We start from the raw sequence: 18150 nt of genomic DNA, 5'->3' as shown, positions 1-18150 counted from the left end.
CGACCAAAATTAAACTATAATCTTTATATATTTCCGACACGATAAGCCAAATCTGTAGTATTGAGTCTAGAAAGTTTGAAATCTATTCGGATAATTAGTTACCCTTTGACCAAGCCTGACGATTCACGAACATTTAGGTGTATATACAATAGATACTTATTAATTAATAACGTTAACGAAGTTTTAGATATGTAATATTTAGTTTAGATATAAATTGTTATATTACTAACAATATTATTATTATTAATAATTTTAATATTATTACAATTAGTATTATTGTTATAGCTATTAGTAATAATATTATATATTGCACTAAAATTTATTATTACTATGACATATTATTAGTATTACTCTTATTATTATTTCTATTATTATTATTTGTATTTTTATTATTTCTAAATATTATTAACTATATTATTATCATTATTATTATTATTAATTATTATATATATATATATATATATATATATATATATATATATATATATCAAGATAGATAATTACGCATATATCATAATCGGATTCATTAATTTTTTGTCTGTTTTCTTTTTGTACTGCTCCTGCTAAACCCGTGATAACCTTTAACACTAAATAACAACTGAGTTACTGCTCCAGAGGTTGAATTAAGTTCTCATTTTGGTTATAAATTGATCAATACATGAATTAATGTATCCATTTTTTTTTAATTCCTTTTTCATCACCTTCGTCTCACTTCTAAGGAGATCATCAAGAACCGCCATCTCATACCACCATGCTCATCTTTATCAAACTCTGTTATGAAGAAAACCATAACTCACCAACTCTCTAACTCCTCTAATTCTATAACCGTCGTGATACCTCAATCATCAAAACCATTTAACCATCTCATATCACCATCCTTGAACCATCGGTACCATCTTGAACTCCATCGGCCACTCTACCGCGACTAACCACCATCACAACCTACAACGACACTCTCAACCACGGACACCTTGTAATCACCACGACACCATCTTACTCTCTCTAAAATCCTTTATCGAAATCACCTATATCCATATATCACATATACATAAATACATATTCAAAGATATAGATACATATATATATATATATATGTGCAACACCATTAAAAACCTCACGCTAGAATTTTCTGTTTCTTCGGTTCAAGAACAAAACAAACCTCCACAACCATACGCCACCTCTTGCTTCCTGCTTCCAATCGAGCTGCCACTATACCATCACCAACTCCTGACAACACCATGAATCGATCACTAATTATTTACAGTTGATCAAACTTGTCTTCGCTCACACACAAGCCCAAAGGGCTGTTAAAACAAGTCTGTTGTTGCTAATGTTTCCTTGATCCAACGATACTATCAACTCTGCACAAACCCATTCGATAAATGCTATTGCTAACCAAACTCATAAACCGCTGCTATAATTACAGTCGAGAATCACCCAAATATACACCCTAAAAACACCAATAAACCGCCACTCCACCACCTTACAATCATCGAGTACCATCAAAGCTGCAAGTATTTTCTGTTCAAACACCGCAAACCACCACTCTAACGATATGCAATTTTTCATCTTGTTTCCTCGTTGTAGCCATTGTTTCAGTTATAAACCGAATACCAACACAACTATTATTTTCCCAAGCTTGCTGCTATCTGATTTATATATTATCGAGTATATTTTTTTTAAAACAACTAATTGGATATTGCCTTCCTATGGCCGACAAAAAGAACACAAAAAGAAAATACGTGGTGTTTGAAATAGGGTTTAACAAATACGTGGCACAAGGATGATAGCAACTGCATTCTTTTTAGTTATATTAATCGGACAGATCCTTTAATTAGGGAGTAATCGGGCTTGTTGAGTTGGATTGATCATTTTGGGCTTGTAAAATTATAGTTGGGCCGAAGCAACCATGGGCCAACTTATAATGCTGAATATTACTCATTGTTAAATAAATAAAATGTCGAGTCATGAGAAGAAGAGGGATACAGAAACTGGATATATATATATATATATATACGGCTAGCAGTACTAAACAGAAAAACAAGCACAGCGGTATGGCTTAGGAGGGTGTCGGGTGTTCAAGAGGTCTTGGGTTCGAGTCCCATCATGGGCAATATTATTTTTTTTAGGAAGATTTCTAAGGGTATACTCATTTAATCCTTATTATTATTATTATTATTATTATTATTATTATTATTATTATTATTATTATTATTATTATTATTATTATTATTATTATTATTATTATTATCACTCTCATTATTATTAGTATTATCATTATTATTTTCACCATTTATAAACTAGCAAAACATTTTTTTTTTTTTTAAATTTAACATTATTATCAAAATTGATACTTTTATTAAAGCTATTATTATAAAATTTAATAATATTATTAGTATTATTATTATCATTATTATTATCCTTAATCTAGTATATTTATAATTGTTAATAAATGATCTTTATATAAAAATATATATTTAATACACATAACTTAATTATATTTTTATTTGTTTAATATTTATATAAAAGGAATACCTTTAATTTAATAATAAAATATATACAAGTTATTAATATAAAAATCATATCACTAATAACTCACATACATATTTATTCGATTACGATTATATGTATTAATATATATACCTGATATAGGTTCGTGAATCCGAGGCCAACCTTATACTTGATCAATGATGTTATATATGTATTTTTACTACAAAATACATTAGGTGAGAATATAGTCCCTTTTTAAACTTCAAATATTTTTGGGATGAGAATACATGCGCTGTTTTTATAAATGTTTTACGTTATGGACACAAGTAACTGAAAAATATATTCTACGTTGAGTTGTACCACTGGCATACTTCCCTGTAGCTTGGTAACTAATATTTACAGCGGTATTGTAAACGCGAATCCTGTTGATAGATCTATCGGGCCTGACAACCCCAACCGGACTGGACGACCAGTATTCAACGGTTGCACAGTACTTCGTTTCGTGACTACACTTGGTACGGTGTAGTAAGATTTCATAATAAAGGGAATATGCGACGTGATTAAATGTTAAGTATGGTTACCAAGTGCTCAACCACTTAGAATATTTTTATTAAAATGTTTACATATGAAAACTTGTGGTCCATAGTTATAACACTGCTAGTATCAAACCTATATATCTCACCAACTTTATGTTGACCTTTTAAAGCATGTTATTCTCAGGTATGAATTAAGCCTTCCGCTGTGCAATAGCTCATTATAAGGACCTTACATGGAGTCGATCATCGCGATGGAACCAACTGTTGAAGATTCCGTCCGGGAGGATTAGTAGCGGACCTTTCAACACATATTCAAATTTTGATTCAATTTCTATAACTATAACAATCTTATTTCGAGTGGAAATCTTACTTGAACTTGTTTTCGTGTCATGATTCTGCTTCAAGAACTTTCAAGCCATCCAAGGATCCTTTGAAGCTAGATCCATTTTTCTCATTTCTAGTAGCTTTATCCAGAAAACTTAAGGTAGTAATGATGTTCATAACATCATTCGATTCATACATATAAAGCTATCTTATTCGAAGGTTTAAACTTGTAATCACTAGAACATAGTTTAGTTAATTCTAAACTTGTTCGCAAACAAAAGTTAATTCTTCTAACTTGACTTTTAAAATCAACTAAACATATGTTCTATATCTATATGATATGCTAACTTAATGATTTAAAACCTGGAAACACGAAGAACACTGTAAAGCCGGACATACGCCGTCGTAGTAACACCGCGGGCTGTTTTGGGTTAGTTAATTAAAAACTATGATAAAATTTGATTTAAAAGTTGTTCTTCTGGGAAAATCATTTTTCTTATGAAAATGAAACTATATCCAAAAATCATGGTTAAACTCAAAGTGGAAGTATGTTTTCTAAAATGGTCATCTAGACGTCGTTCTTTCGACTGAAATGAAATTCCTTTACAAAAACGACTTGTAACTTATATTTCCGACTATAAACCTATAATTTTTCTGTTTAGATTCATAAAATAGAGTTCAATATGAAACCATAGCAATTTGATTCACTCAAAACGGATTTAAAATGAAGAAGTTATGGGTAAAACAAGATTGGATAATTTTTCTTGTTGTAGCAACGTGAAAATTGGTAACAAATCTATATTAATCATATCCTAGCTAACTTATATTGTATTATACATGTATTCTAATATATTATGTAATCTTGGGATACCATAGACACGTATGCAAATGTTTTGACATATCATATCGACCCATGTGTATATATTATTTGGAACAACCATACACACTCTATATGCAGTAATGTGGGAGTTAGCTATACATGGTTGAGGTTAATTTCAAAAATATATATACTTTGAGTTGTGATCTAGCCTGAGACGTGTATACACTGGGTCATGGATTGATTCAAGATAATATATATCAATTTTTTTTTGTACATCTAACGTTGGACAACTAGTTGTAGGTTACTAACGAGGACAGCTGACTTAATAAACTTAAAACATCAAAATGTATTAAAAGTGTTGTAAATATATTTTGAATATACTTTGATATATATGTACATATTTGTTATAGGTTCGTGAATCGACCAGTGGCCAAGTCTTACTTCCCGATGAAGTAAAAATCTGTGAAAGTGAGTTATAGTCCCACTTTTAAAATCTAATATTTTTGGGATGAGAATACATGCAGGTTTTATAAATGATTTACAAAATAGACACAAGTACGTGAAACTACATTCTATGGTTGAATTATCGAAATCGAATATGCCCCTTTTTATTAAGTCTGGTAATCTAAGAATTAGGGAACAGACACCCTAATTGACGCGAATCCTAAAGATAGATCTATTGGGCCTAACAAACCCCATCCAAAGTACCGGATGCTTTAGTACTTCGAAATTTATATCATATCCGAAGGGTGTCCCGGAATGATGGGGATATTCTTATATATGCATCTTGTTAATGTCGGTTACCAGGTGTTCACCATATGAATGATTTTTATCTCTATGTATGGGATGTATATTAAAATATGAAATCTTGTGGTCTATTGTTACGATTTGATATATATAGGTTAAACCTATAACTCACCAACATTTTTGTTGACGTTTAAAGAATGTTTATTCTCAGGTGAATATTAAGAGCTTCCGCTGTTGCATACTAAAATAAGGACAAGATTTGGAGTCCATGTTTGTTTGATATTATGTAAAAACTGCATTCAAGAAACATATGTTGATGTAATATATTTCTATTGTAAACCGTTATGTAATGGTCGTGTGCAAACAGTATATTTTAGATTATCATTATTTGATAATCTACGTAATGCTTTTGAAACCTTTATTGATAAAATAAAGGTTATGGTTGTTTTAAAAATGAATGCAGTCTTTGAAAAACGTCTCATATAGAGGTCAAAACCTCACAACGAAATCAATTAATATGGAACGTTTATAATCAATATGAACGGGACATTTCATAATACTTCGTAAACATACGCATTTTCCAAGTGTACTTTCAGGGGGTATAAACGTTAAGTTAGTTACCAAGTGCCCACGGTTAAACATATACTTTATCATACTGTTTTAAAACGCTCTTTGTAGCACTGAAATCTCGTGGCCTACCTTACATACTGTTATACTTAAACTATAGCTCACCAACCTTTGTGTTGACGTTTTTAAGCATGTTTTTCTCAGGTGCTTAAGGTTGCTTCCGCTGTGTACTAGTCTTGCTGTAGACACCCGCTACTTTAGAGATGTCACTGCATGAACTACTTTATCTTGCATTCGAACTTAATTACTTTTAAAACTATGACTTGTAACGACCATTGGGGTCACGTACATTATTAACGGCTTCTGTTCATTGAAGCATACTTTTTGTTATTAAACATTGATGTTGGTTAAGACATCACCTTTTATCATGAATGCAAACGTATTTCAAAATAGCATATAGTGTTTGACCTTGTAATGATCCTGTTGTTGATGGTCCGTACATGATGATTTAGTACGGGGAGTCACATTCGGATCTAAGACTTTGATGTAACTTTGGTTCATCAAAACACTTGCAACACTTAAATGAGTTGTGCTACATGTCTTGGACTTATACAAGTGTTTTGATGAACCAAAGTTACATCAAAATCTTAGATCCGACACATACATGAACTATAAAAGTAATATTAACCAAGTTTTGACTATTATGACACAAGTGTAAGTCTAAGACATGTTGCACAACTCACTTAAGAGTTGTATGAAGTTTGATGAACCAAAGTTATATCAAAGTCTTAGATCTAACACATACATGAACTTTAAAACTAATAATAAGTTACAAACTTGAAAGTAAACTTATGAAATCAAGATCTTAAGTTGTAGAACATAGTTCTTAGTTAGATCTTGAAGATCCTAGACCCAAAAGTCTAGACCTAACATAAGTGTACAAAGTTATAGTTAAAGAAAGCTTACTTACATGTTCTTAAACTTTCAAAGTTAACTTTAGTTCAAGAAAGTATGAGATCAAGACTAACTTGTAATACTTGACCATTTAAACTAACAAACATGAAATTAAAGTGCATATTACAAAGAAATAAACTAAATAAACAAGTAATAAGTTCATGGGTTTCATACTTTAAAGATTCAAACCAAAGCTTGATCTTTAAGAAAGTAAACTTTTAAGTTTACTTCATGAACACAAGTATGATACTAACTCATGAACTTACAATCTTTTAAAACAATAAATGTAGAACATAACTAGTAAGTTAAGTTCTTGTGTGTTCTTGTAAATACAAGATATTATGAAGAATTAAACTAGGTAGTTTGATTCTTGTAACAAGTAAATAACAACTAACAAGACAAGTAACTAACAACATCCAAGAACAAGTAACAAACAACAACAAAGAATGATGATTTAAGGGGTGTTAGGATACGGTTTTAGTGAAGAAAAAGGAAGAGAAATTAAGCCTTGTTACTTACAAGAATGGAGAGAAAAAAAGGAGAGAAATGGAAGTAGCAAGTAAGTGTGTGTGAAGTGAAATGAGCTTAGTGAAAGAAGTAACAAGTAAAATGAAAAGAACTCTGCCATATACAACCCCCAAGGTGACGGTTTGCATCCAAGAGGGGAGGAGGAGAAAGTCCACTAGTTCAATGCATGTAAAAGTCTAAAAAGACGGATATTAGAAGTGTTTTTATGGAAAGAACAAGTAACTAGATTCTCTTTGAATTTAATCCATCTAGTTGTAACTTAAATGATACTTACATGTGTAATTGGGCTAATAAGTCCATTTAGTTAAGTTGAGTGGGCTAACAAGTCCATTAAAGAAGTAGGGTGGGCTTTCAAGTCCACTAATACAAATAAAAGCCCAAGTTCCATTAATTAACAAATTAATCCAATAAAGCCCAAGTAATTAACTAGTAACCATAGTTAATTAAAATGATTAATAAAACTTAATCATGAATGTAAATAATATCTTAAAATATTATTCGTGTAGTGTACGTATGTCACAAGGAATTTTCGGGCATTCAAAAGTCATGTATGATCAATCATGGTAACGAGTAAATATAATAAAATACATTCGTTAAATCACAAGTATTAATAATAACAATTATTAATAAATAAACGTTGGAAAATCAAGGGTCGTTACACCCCCGAACCATACCTATAACTTCCATAGATATAACTCATAATTTCCTTAGCTCTATCCCGCTCGTGAAACACGTTTTGAAATAACTCGCTCATGACCTCGTCGTAGTATTTTATGTATACTACCTAATAATAATAATAATAATAATACTAATAATAATAAAAATAAGATTAATAATATTAATCTTATTATTAATAATAATAATAATAATAATAATAATAATAATAATAATAATAATAATAATAAAAATAATAATAATAATAATAATAATAATATATTATATATTCATACGGAGAGTGATTTGTAGGTGAAAGGATAAGTGAATGATTAAAACTGAATCCGATCGCAATTTATAGAACTTTTCAGTCCTGGCACCTCATGCGATCGCACGAGGTTTATATAGATATTTCATGCGATCGCATGACTTCATATACAGCTCACTCATGTTTAACTTCTTGTTACCGACACATTTTATAAATAATATTTAATATATAATATATTTAATCTTTAAAATTAATTAAATATTATATTATATTATCGTGCATAGTTGATTTGTAATTTTAGCACCGATGAATTGTACGTTGCCGCTCGACTTACATACCGGTTCCGGTTTTTCGAACGTCCTTTCGTACGGTTAGAAAACTTGTACTTTACGTTTCGCGACACGTACCTTTATCAACAATTAGACTTATTTCACCAATAATTATACTAATTGAAATATAACTTATTCATTTGAGTGTTTTGGTCATTTGATTCTTTAAATTATCGGCTCGTTATTTATTAAAATATATTAAATAATATTATTTTTAAATTTTTAATACAAGAAAATTAAATATAATCAAATTGTTTTATATCTATTTTAATATGTGCTAATATTATATTTTATTACGTAGTAAGATATCTATATATATATATATATATATATATATATATATATATATATATATATATATATATATATATATATATATATATATATATCATTTAAGGATAAAGTTTAAATTTGGTCGGAAATTTTTGGGTCGTCACATACGCTTTCTACTCCTGAAAAAGTGTAAACTCGCGGGGGCGTTGTGTAAGTTATGCCGAAGTTGAGGGACCGGTTGTAGTGTGAACGCAAACTCAAAAAGACAATCTAATATAACTGAAATGACGGATTCCGTCACGGCTGTTAGTATATAGATATAATATAATAATAAGGGTATATTTATTTATCTATTTATTATTTATAAAAAATGCAAGAGAGGAGCTTTTATCAAAAGTGAAAGAGAATACGAGAAAACAAAACAAACAAAAGCGTCAGTAATCAAATAGCAGGAATTAAAAAATCACTACCATACAATGCACAAAACTAACCCAACTGCTAAACAAAAAATGACCTTTCAAAAGCAAACAAAAACCGCGAAAAAAGAAATCGAAACGATATACATCCTAAGAGTCGAGCCATCCCCCCATTCATAAATAGTCGAGCTTCTATGCCACAATTGCTAGCTTTCATATTCTGAGACATGAACTTAATTAACTTGCCTTTTAACTTTCGTAGACCTTATAGCTTTACCCGAAAGAAAGAAAGAAAGACGAGTAACCCAAATTCATCCCAGACATCAGACGGGTCTTATTTAAAACTAGAGCCTGATCGATATCATAAGACATCGTACATCACCACATTACCTAGGTAAAAGACTCAACATCCACGGACACATTAGCCTTACATGTGTGTGTAGATGTAGTGAATACACAATATTTTTAGAAAAAATTATGCCGGTAGTACATGTGGTTTGTACACTTTTGCACCAATACACCTAAACTTTTATTTTTGCACCGTTGATACCTGAGGTTTTATTGAATAACGTATGTGGTACCTCACACTAACAACCGTTTACTCTGTTAATTTGTAGGGTGTGTGGTTTGCAAATCTAAAAAAATAAATAATAATAAGGGGTAGAACTAGATATTATAAATAGTATGGGGACCAGTTATACAAATGTAGCATCATTTTATTGAAACAGACTTACAAAGGTAAGAAGACAGTCTAAAGAATTGTGATAGTTAATGCAAAGGTGGTATTAAAACTATATATACCTTTTATTGACCGTAGAACAACTGTATTTGTTGACATTGCTCGTGCAAATCCAAAATCACATAACTGTTTCATATGAGAACAAGAATCAATTATGGCTAGTTAGTTAAGATTTTCTACAGTTCCTCTTCACCTTATAGATGCATGTGATTAATGAACTTAATATAAAATTGATATTCACAATAGATAAGTACTTCCTTAAAAGATCTTATGTACAAATTATTAAAGTAATCATTTGTCATGGCTAATTGGGTGCACACTGCACAGTACACATGTCAACCCATACATTCAGTTTTAACCGTATCAGAAAAATTGTCTGATCCAGAAAATACAAAATGCTAAAAAGTGAATCATAATGCATTTACAACAAATAGTGTGAGAAAACTAGTAGCATCAACATTGCATAATTAGTCGGTCTTTTAGTAATTTGGAGTGCCTGGAATATCAGCCCTATTGTAATTTGTATACCTTTTAGTAATTTGTATAACTGGTCCCCATACTATTAATAATATCCAGTTCTACCCCTTATTATTATTTATTTTTTTAGATTTGCAAACCACACACCCTACACATTAACAGAGTAAACGGTTGTTAGTGTGAGGTACCACATACGTTATTCAATAAAACCTCAGGTATCAACGGTGCAAAAAAAAAAAGTTTAGGTGTATCGGTGCAAAAGTGTACATACCACAGGTACTACCGGTGTAATTTGTTCATATTTTTATTTGTACTCCGTATTAAAAGTTTGTAATTAATAAATGTATGAAAAAGTAAATATAAAGATGAGTTAATTTATTAAATATTAATATTAATATAATTGTTAATATTTAAGTAAATTTTGGCTTATAAATAGTAACAGAACTCTTCTAATAAATAAATTTTGAAGTATAATGAATAAATATTAAATAGTATTTTATTCAAACAAAATTATTATATCTACGGGAGAATCTATATCTATATTATTATTATTATTATTATATTATATTATATATTATATATAATAATAACAAAGTTGATTTTAGCTAATCAACATTCAAAAATTTTAAATGGAGAAACAAGGACCATTGGATTAAATAGCACCTTTCAATCACAACCATTAGATTGCTTGATCACTCAACAATTGTCTCTCTCCTCAACATCTTTTGTTTGATGACAAAACTACCCCTACCCTCTAATCTAACCGCGTCTAATGAAAAAGTACGGATCTATGTTGAACTTCACAAAACACGGCAGCGCTCTTTCAATTTCAGGAGAGGCGAGGCGATAGCTTCAGAAGATAGCTTTGAATCTTCCAAATTTAGGAGAGGCTGCAGGAGATGATAGTTGCAGAGATATCTACAACCATGGTACATTTGAGATGTAATATTTAATTTCCTGATTCAAAGCTTCATTTCTATATTCCAATTTATAATGAATTTGAAAGATGATGTGGGTTCGTTTACATTCCAAGGGATCTACAGATTTCTTTATTCGTTTCAATACTCTTAATTCGTATTATGAATTATACGAAGAGATTTTGAAGAGTTTGTCTATTTAGAAATTGATTGTTCATTCAATTAAAATTGTTTTCTTTTTATGGCTTTCTGTTTATTTATGAATTCAAAATATGTTAGGTTTTGGTAAATTCATGTTTTAATCTACTTATTCCACAAAATGTTTGTTTAATTTTATTGATTCTGGTGCTTAAAACTTTGGTTATAAAACAAAGTTGTGAGTTGCGATGTGAATGTATTGGTTTATAATGTCTATATCACAAGATAATTAAATCTTCAATCTATAAGGTATAATGCAAGCATTCATGCTAATGTTGGACGTTTTACTAACGCCTTGAGGTGATCTTACAGCCTGATGATAATTGGTCAATTGACAAAACTGTTGAAGGAGGTGATGATGCATTCAACACCTTTTTGAGTGAAACCAGAACTGGAAAAAACGTCCCTCGTGCCTATGTTGATCTAGAGCCAACCAACGATTAGGGTTCACAAGTTCGCAAAAAATGGTTTGTCTACATATGCATTTTTTTTTACTTTAAATTTGAAATTGTTTACGGTTGGATCAATCAATGTTTTAGATTGTTCAATCATAATTGTACTATTTTACTTTACTTGCTTGTATGTTTCAGTTTGAAATGCCATTTGTATGATGTAATTAGGATTTAGGAAGATAACTGACCTTACTGATCTTCTTTCCGAGATTCTCTACAACAATTGCATATCAACATTGATTGATGCTGATTTCTTTGACATAATTTATATATTATTGCAAAATATCTAGATCTATACTTTTCTCATTATTGATATCATGATCATGATGGCTGAGATTATTGGAAGAAGACCAATGCCATTTCGATCAGTAGGTTATAATATGCTCTATATAATACATTCTATGCTAACTAAATGATATTCTTAAAACTTGAATGCAGATACATTATGTTGTGGATGGTGTTGTTGAAGTTAATTGATTAAAGGATGAAGCTGCAAATGACGGGTCAGCTGAGAAAGAAGGTAGAATACTTGATTTTTGATCTAACCTGGATTTGTGAATATGCATTTTTTGATCTCTTCTTTATTTAAATTGGAGTGGGTCAAACAGGTCACAATAGTAGCCTAAAGTGTGTTGGGTCAAACAGGTCATAACACTCCGTTTGTAAATCAAAATTTTGACCTTAAAATCACTATTACCGACTAATGGATAAGGGAATTTGCTAAAGATACATGTATTAAGATAGATTGCTGATGATACATGTATTTAAAATCAGTATCACTATTACCCTTATTATGCTTTTCCAGTCAGCCAATTTAAAATTGTTCATTATGGATCATGTAAAAATCACTATTACCGTATTCTTTTGTGGGATCGTCATGTCACATTATGGCATAATCTCACCCATATATCACAAGTGACCATAAGTGAGTGCATAATAACCATATTAAATCCCCCTCTCTGAATGAAATATCTCTGTACAACTCCTATTTATAGCTAGCTGAAAGTATTCATATCATCTTATGTGGATTGCAGACATACTTTTGTAATAATTTCTTACATTGCAAAAGTGTTTAGCGTCTTATACGTTTCTATGGACTCGGTTGACGTTGAAAGTGGCAGATTGTAACGGACAGGTATCTATCTAAGCAATGTTATTTCCTAACCTATTTTTGTTCATTTTTAGACTTGCAAAAAAAATGACAGGTCATGTGATTGGTAATGGGTTGAGATTGGTAATGAGTAAGAGTTTGGGTAGTTTTTGATACCGCTTCAGGTTGACTCCAAAAATTTTCTTGTCAATATTTTGAAAAGATTTAGAGGCACGGATTTATTTTTATTTTTTTATTTTAATTAGGATTGGGATTTTTGATTATTTGGTCACTTATATCTATCATAATATTTCACATTTTATAGTTCGGTGGGCTGGTTTAATGCGAGACAATGTATATGTTCGTGTTTCCTACAAGAAGGTAAACTCAAGTTTCTTAACTATTTAGTAGCTCAACTTATATGAATATAAAACGTAGAAAGACTAGATTACATTTATATCCATGTTTTTCGGTTTGCTAATAAATTACAAAATTCTTAACTTTTATGTAAAGAAATTTATTGAAATGAAAGCTATTGAAATGAAACCATTAATGTCGTTATACGTTGAAAGAAAACATTAATTAAGTTATAAGTGTTACATAAAAGAAAGTTGGGGAGTCGTTTGCATAAGAATACATTTGCTTCAACATGTATAACCCTGCTTTAGTTATAGTTTAATCCTTTAATCATTTTGAGATAGAACATAACCAAAGTAACTGATTTAAGAGTAAACGGTTCAGAATTGCCAAATGGCATTTGAGAACTGATTTACAGAAACCTTCGCTCGACGTTCCCAAGGTTATTTGCGTTTGACGTTAACAATGAGGAATCGGTTTCAGATTGTATAACCAATGCTTCAAGTGGAGTTATCAGATCTTGCCATCTTGGAATTGGAGATCAAATGTGTGTGGCAGAGCATTGAATGAATTGGATGTGTTGGAGGATTTTATGTGCAGGGTTCTAATTTTCACATCGTCTCCCGATGGGTGGTCTTGGAGGCAGTGGCGGTACCAGGATTTTTTTCACTGAGGGCAAAAAAAAAAATAATAATAATAAAACCGTAACAAATTTTTTGGGCAAAATATGAAGGTTTTGGGGCAAAAAAATGGAGGTTTTTAGCTAAATTATGGAGGTTTTGGACAAAATTTGAAGGTTTGGGAGCAAAATTTGAAGGTTTGGGGGCAAAATTTGGAGATATTTGGGCAAAATTTGGAGCTTTTTGGGCAAAATTTGAAGGTTTTGGGGCAAAATTTGTAGATTTTGGGGGCAAAAAAAAAAATCCACCAAGGGCAAAGTCGAAAAATCCAAAATTTTTACACTGAAAATTGCAAATCGACTGGGGGCGGCTGCCCCGCTTGTCCCTTCATAAAATCGCCCCTGCTTGGAGGAAATAGAAGAATAAACTTTTACATGGTACACCTGAAAGGCAAAGGGTAACTTTTAACGAGGATGTAATTGCTAGCGCTAAGATCACCTCTCATTTGTGGATAGCACATAGGATCAATAAGGTTTTTGGTTCATTTGAACAGTAGCGTATGAATCCGAAAACTGCAATGCAATAGTTGGTAGAAAAAGATGGTGTATTGAAGTAATAGGATTGGGTGTGTATGGGGTTCAATTTGTCATGGGTCAATTGCTTGCAAGTGTTTTAGTGCACTTCCTCTAGACTAGAGGTGCATGTTCTTGCTTTTTGTTTAATAAAGTGCTAGCATGACAAAAAAATTTAGCCATTGATCAGGAAATTAAATATTAAATATTCATATAATTATTTACATAGTAACATTCATAAATAGTTTAAGTGTTCTTTTATTACATTTTGAATTTGTATCACCGCATAATCTCTACTTTTTACAAAGCGTAGAGATTAAATCCGATGTGTCACCCTACCCTACATTTTAGATCTTTTACTCCACGTGGATTTTTTAGATTTATACTTCTTATTTCTTTTACTCCTCATGAAATTACACCTGGACGGATGAAAAACACTGTTTTCGTAAACCGCCACCCCCTCACCCTCTCTCTCTCTCTCTCTCTCTCTCTCTCTCTCTCTTAAATCCTCAGCCTTTTCGCCGGAGAAGACGGCCGGAGACTGCAGCATTCGACCACGCTACTACCACTAATTTATCCGTTACAATTTTAAGCACCTAATGGTATAAATTTTGTACTCATCCGATCCGTCACTCACGTTGATTATGATGATATGTCGCTCCCATTAGCTTGATGATATGTCCAATCTTTCATCTTGATAAACGATTTCGCCTATAATTTAGGGTTTGTATTGTTTGAATTTTATTTTCAGTTGACATGTAATTTTCAATCTTAGATAAAACTCAAAAACTGGAATCTCTAACTATGAATATGAAGCTATTAAAACTTGAGCCGGATCTAACCCTAGCAGAATCCCCAATTTCAGATGCAGGTTAGTATCTTAACCCTAAGTGTATTTTGTAACTTTTTTTGTCGATTAATAGTGCTGATCGGATTTGTTCATATTCTGTTTTCAGTTTCAGAAGATGTTGAAAGTAACAGTGAAATGCATTCCGAGCAAGAACATCAAACCCTACCTATAATAAAAAAACTCGAGAAATTGAGCAACAGTATGACGGTATAATTCACAAATCCTTTTGGTTAATTTGAGTGATAATAAGGTTTCTTTTATACGGATTACTAATTTAAATTGATGTTGCATCTGTTATGTTATAGATTTTGAGACAAGAACATATATCACTTTGCAATGAGGTAAAAAGTATAACCGCTGATTCTTTTCCTGGCTCTGAAGCTCTTACTGCTATACAAAATCTTGGTAATTTTTCTCTTCTGCTTCCTGTTTGCTGATAGTATTTGGTGTACATTATTTAATTGGATATTTATTATATTGTGGGTGTATAAGGTGAGGAACATGAAATTTTAAAGAAAAGGTATCAAGAAGAATGTGAAATAAAGAAAAAGTATCAAGAAGAATCTGAAATGCTGAAAAATAGATGCCATCTAGAGTGCTCAGAGAGAAGACGTTTGTACAATGAAGTGATTGAACTTAAAGGAAACATTAGGGTTTATTGTCGGTGTAGACCGTTAAACAGTGACAAGATTGCTAAAGGATGCACTTCGGTTGTTGACTTTGAATCTGCTCAGGAAAATGAGATAAAGATAGTTGGTACTGATTCATCTAAAAAGCAATTCAAGTTTGATCATATATTTAGACCTGATGACAACCAAGGTAATTGCAGATAATGTGATCACTTCGTTTATGCATCTTAAAGATTCTCTTTGTTTATAATTACTTGTTTGTAACTTGTATGTAACTTGTATGTAACTTGTATGCAGATGCTGTTTTCACCCAAACTTCACCTCTGGTAGTGTTAGTACTTGATGGATTCAATATATGTATCTTTCACTTTCATTATGTGAGTTTATGTTTATGATCTTTTGTTACAGGTGGCAAAAGAAGAGTTATCACGTCAAATACTTACTACAAGTTCAGATCATCTAATTAGGAAGCTTTTTGAAAGTTGCGTATGAACAATTATAGTCATAATTGCCACCTTCATTCTTTGTCTTGGATTTTTTTGTTTTGTTTACAAGACACTTGATTGTTTGTAAATGGTATTTATATCTACATCTAACGGGTATTAAGATCCGTTTGATGTCAACTTTTATTTTTCTTTGAAGTGTTTGTTTGTGAGTTTTTAAAGTGATTATCTGGTATTTTAAGGGAATGACATCAAAGGTTTGTAAAAGGTTTATTGGTAGATTATCTTGAAGGGCTAATCCGTTTCTATTTCGGGTGCTTACTTTTCTAAAACTTGATTTGCAGTTTAGCCAATTACCACACCTCTGACTGCTTGATAAGATATATGTGAACTTCCTGGTTTCACGTGCAAGTCACAGCAACATCCAAGAGCAGTTGGTGGATCTTCAGTCATGGTAAAGTTGACTAATACCTTGGATAACCTTTTCAAGGTGATACAATTATGACTTTGACTCTTATGTTGGCCTTATAATTAGTTTGCTTCAGTCTTAGTAGTATACCAATATATGTTTGTGCTTTCTAATAAAACAAGGCTAACTCACTGTTATTTCGTCAATTCTCCCATCTTACTAAAAATTATACCATCAATAAATTAAAATGAGTAACTTTTTTGACTTGCACTATTACTTTATTTAAATCCCTTAACAATTTCACTAAAAATATTATACTGAATAATTTTCTTATGTGTGCAGCATGATACAGTTAAAACTGTTACCACATTATTCATGGTATTAACTGGATTTGATATTTTTCAACATATTCAACATGATATTTTACCACCGTTTAATATTAAGTGTAATTATGACCCGTTTGAGTAACTTCGAGGATTGAAATTACCAACATGTCTAAAATATGTTTTTGGAATTGTGGAGTGATTTTGGGTCACTCGGGTACATTGAATAATGATTTGGAGCATCAATCAATTTTGGTGTCATACACAGTCTAAAGTGTCAAAATGACTCTCCGTCCTACTTTGCGGGCTCAAAAGTTGAAAATTGTTAGGTTTTGACTTATATTACATGTTGACCGATAACTCTTCTCTTGTCCATAATTTTTAAGTTTTCTAATAATGAAGTAAGGATGTCTATAAATACATACACACAATGAAGTAAATGGATGTTTCTGAGTGTTTTCACTTGAAGTAGCAAAATGGGTGGGTTAGGGGTTAAGAAAACAAGTAATGTTTGTTATGGGTCAAAACAAGTTGGGTTGACTCATAACCCTTTTCTTTTCTAAAAAACTTGAGGTTTTTTCTTAAAAAAATTTACCATGAATATACTTACAGTTCATATGGTAATCCAATTTTGTTATTATATTAATTATATTATATTTGATGTTATGAATGAACAGCTCCATTGTGAGACAGTTAGCAATAACGGGCTCCCTTTATGAACCTTAATGGTGCATTGTGAGACAATCAACAATAATGGACAACGAGCTACCGTGATTATCTTCGATTAAAACTATCTTCGATTCATCAACATGTTGTTTTTCGGTTGATGTTGGTAGGAAAACAGTTAAAAGTGAACGTAATTGTGTTAACTTCTCCGTAGAAGGTCGAATTTGTTTATGTTTTTGCCGAAATTTTAGAACCATTTATGACATTTTACATTTATTGTAAATTTGTAATGTATCATACGCTTAATCGGTCTTAATACGAACATTTTCAATTACTATTTTATAGAGCTGACGTGCAATGCACGGGCTCTTAAAATCTAGTATTCTTATATTACAAAATAGTTACTTAAAACTAATATTTATTTTGTATTCATTGAACGTAACATAACATCAACATTCTGTAATTAATCATGTATAAGTATTTTTTTTATAGCCCCGCGAAT

General features: G+C 31.2%; 1 protein-coding gene across 1 annotated transcript; it reads left to right on the top strand.

Annotated features, from left to right (window-relative positions):
- Window positions 1–15666: 15666 nt before the first annotated feature.
- LOC139904500 (kinesin-like protein KIN-14S) lies at window positions 15667–16361 on the top strand. Its single transcript, XM_071886419.1, has 3 exons — window positions 15667–15997; window positions 16105–16133; window positions 16216–16361. The coding sequence occupies exons 1-3, from the start codon at window positions 15748–15750 to the stop codon at window positions 16297–16299; spliced, it is 363 nt and encodes a 120-aa protein (XP_071742520.1). The 5' UTR covers window positions 15667–15747; the 3' UTR covers window positions 16300–16361.
- The last annotated feature ends 1789 nt before the right edge of the window (window positions 16362–18150 follow it).

This window comes from Rutidosis leptorrhynchoides, chromosome 4, assembly GCF_046630445.1.
Source record: "Rutidosis leptorrhynchoides isolate AG116_Rl617_1_P2 chromosome 4, CSIRO_AGI_Rlap_v1, whole genome shotgun sequence".
NCBI lineage: Eukaryota > Viridiplantae > Streptophyta > Magnoliopsida > Asterales > Asteraceae > Rutidosis > Rutidosis leptorrhynchoides.
Note: the sequence above shows the minus strand (reverse complement) of the source record. Positions and strands in the feature narration are given on the sequence as shown.

Coding starts and splice junctions, on each gene's coding strand:
- LOC139904500 (XM_071886419.1), top strand. CDS start 15,748: ATGCTGAAAAATAGATGCCATCTAGAGTGCTCAGAGAGAAGACGTTTG. Junction 15,998..16,104: donor TAGACCTGATGACAACCAAG/GTAATTGCAGAT, acceptor ACTTGTATGCAG/ATGCTGTTTTCACCCAAACT. Junction 16,134..16,215: donor TCACCCAAACTTCACCTCTG/GTAGTGTTAGTA, acceptor CTTTTGTTACAG/GTGGCAAAAGAAGAGTTATC.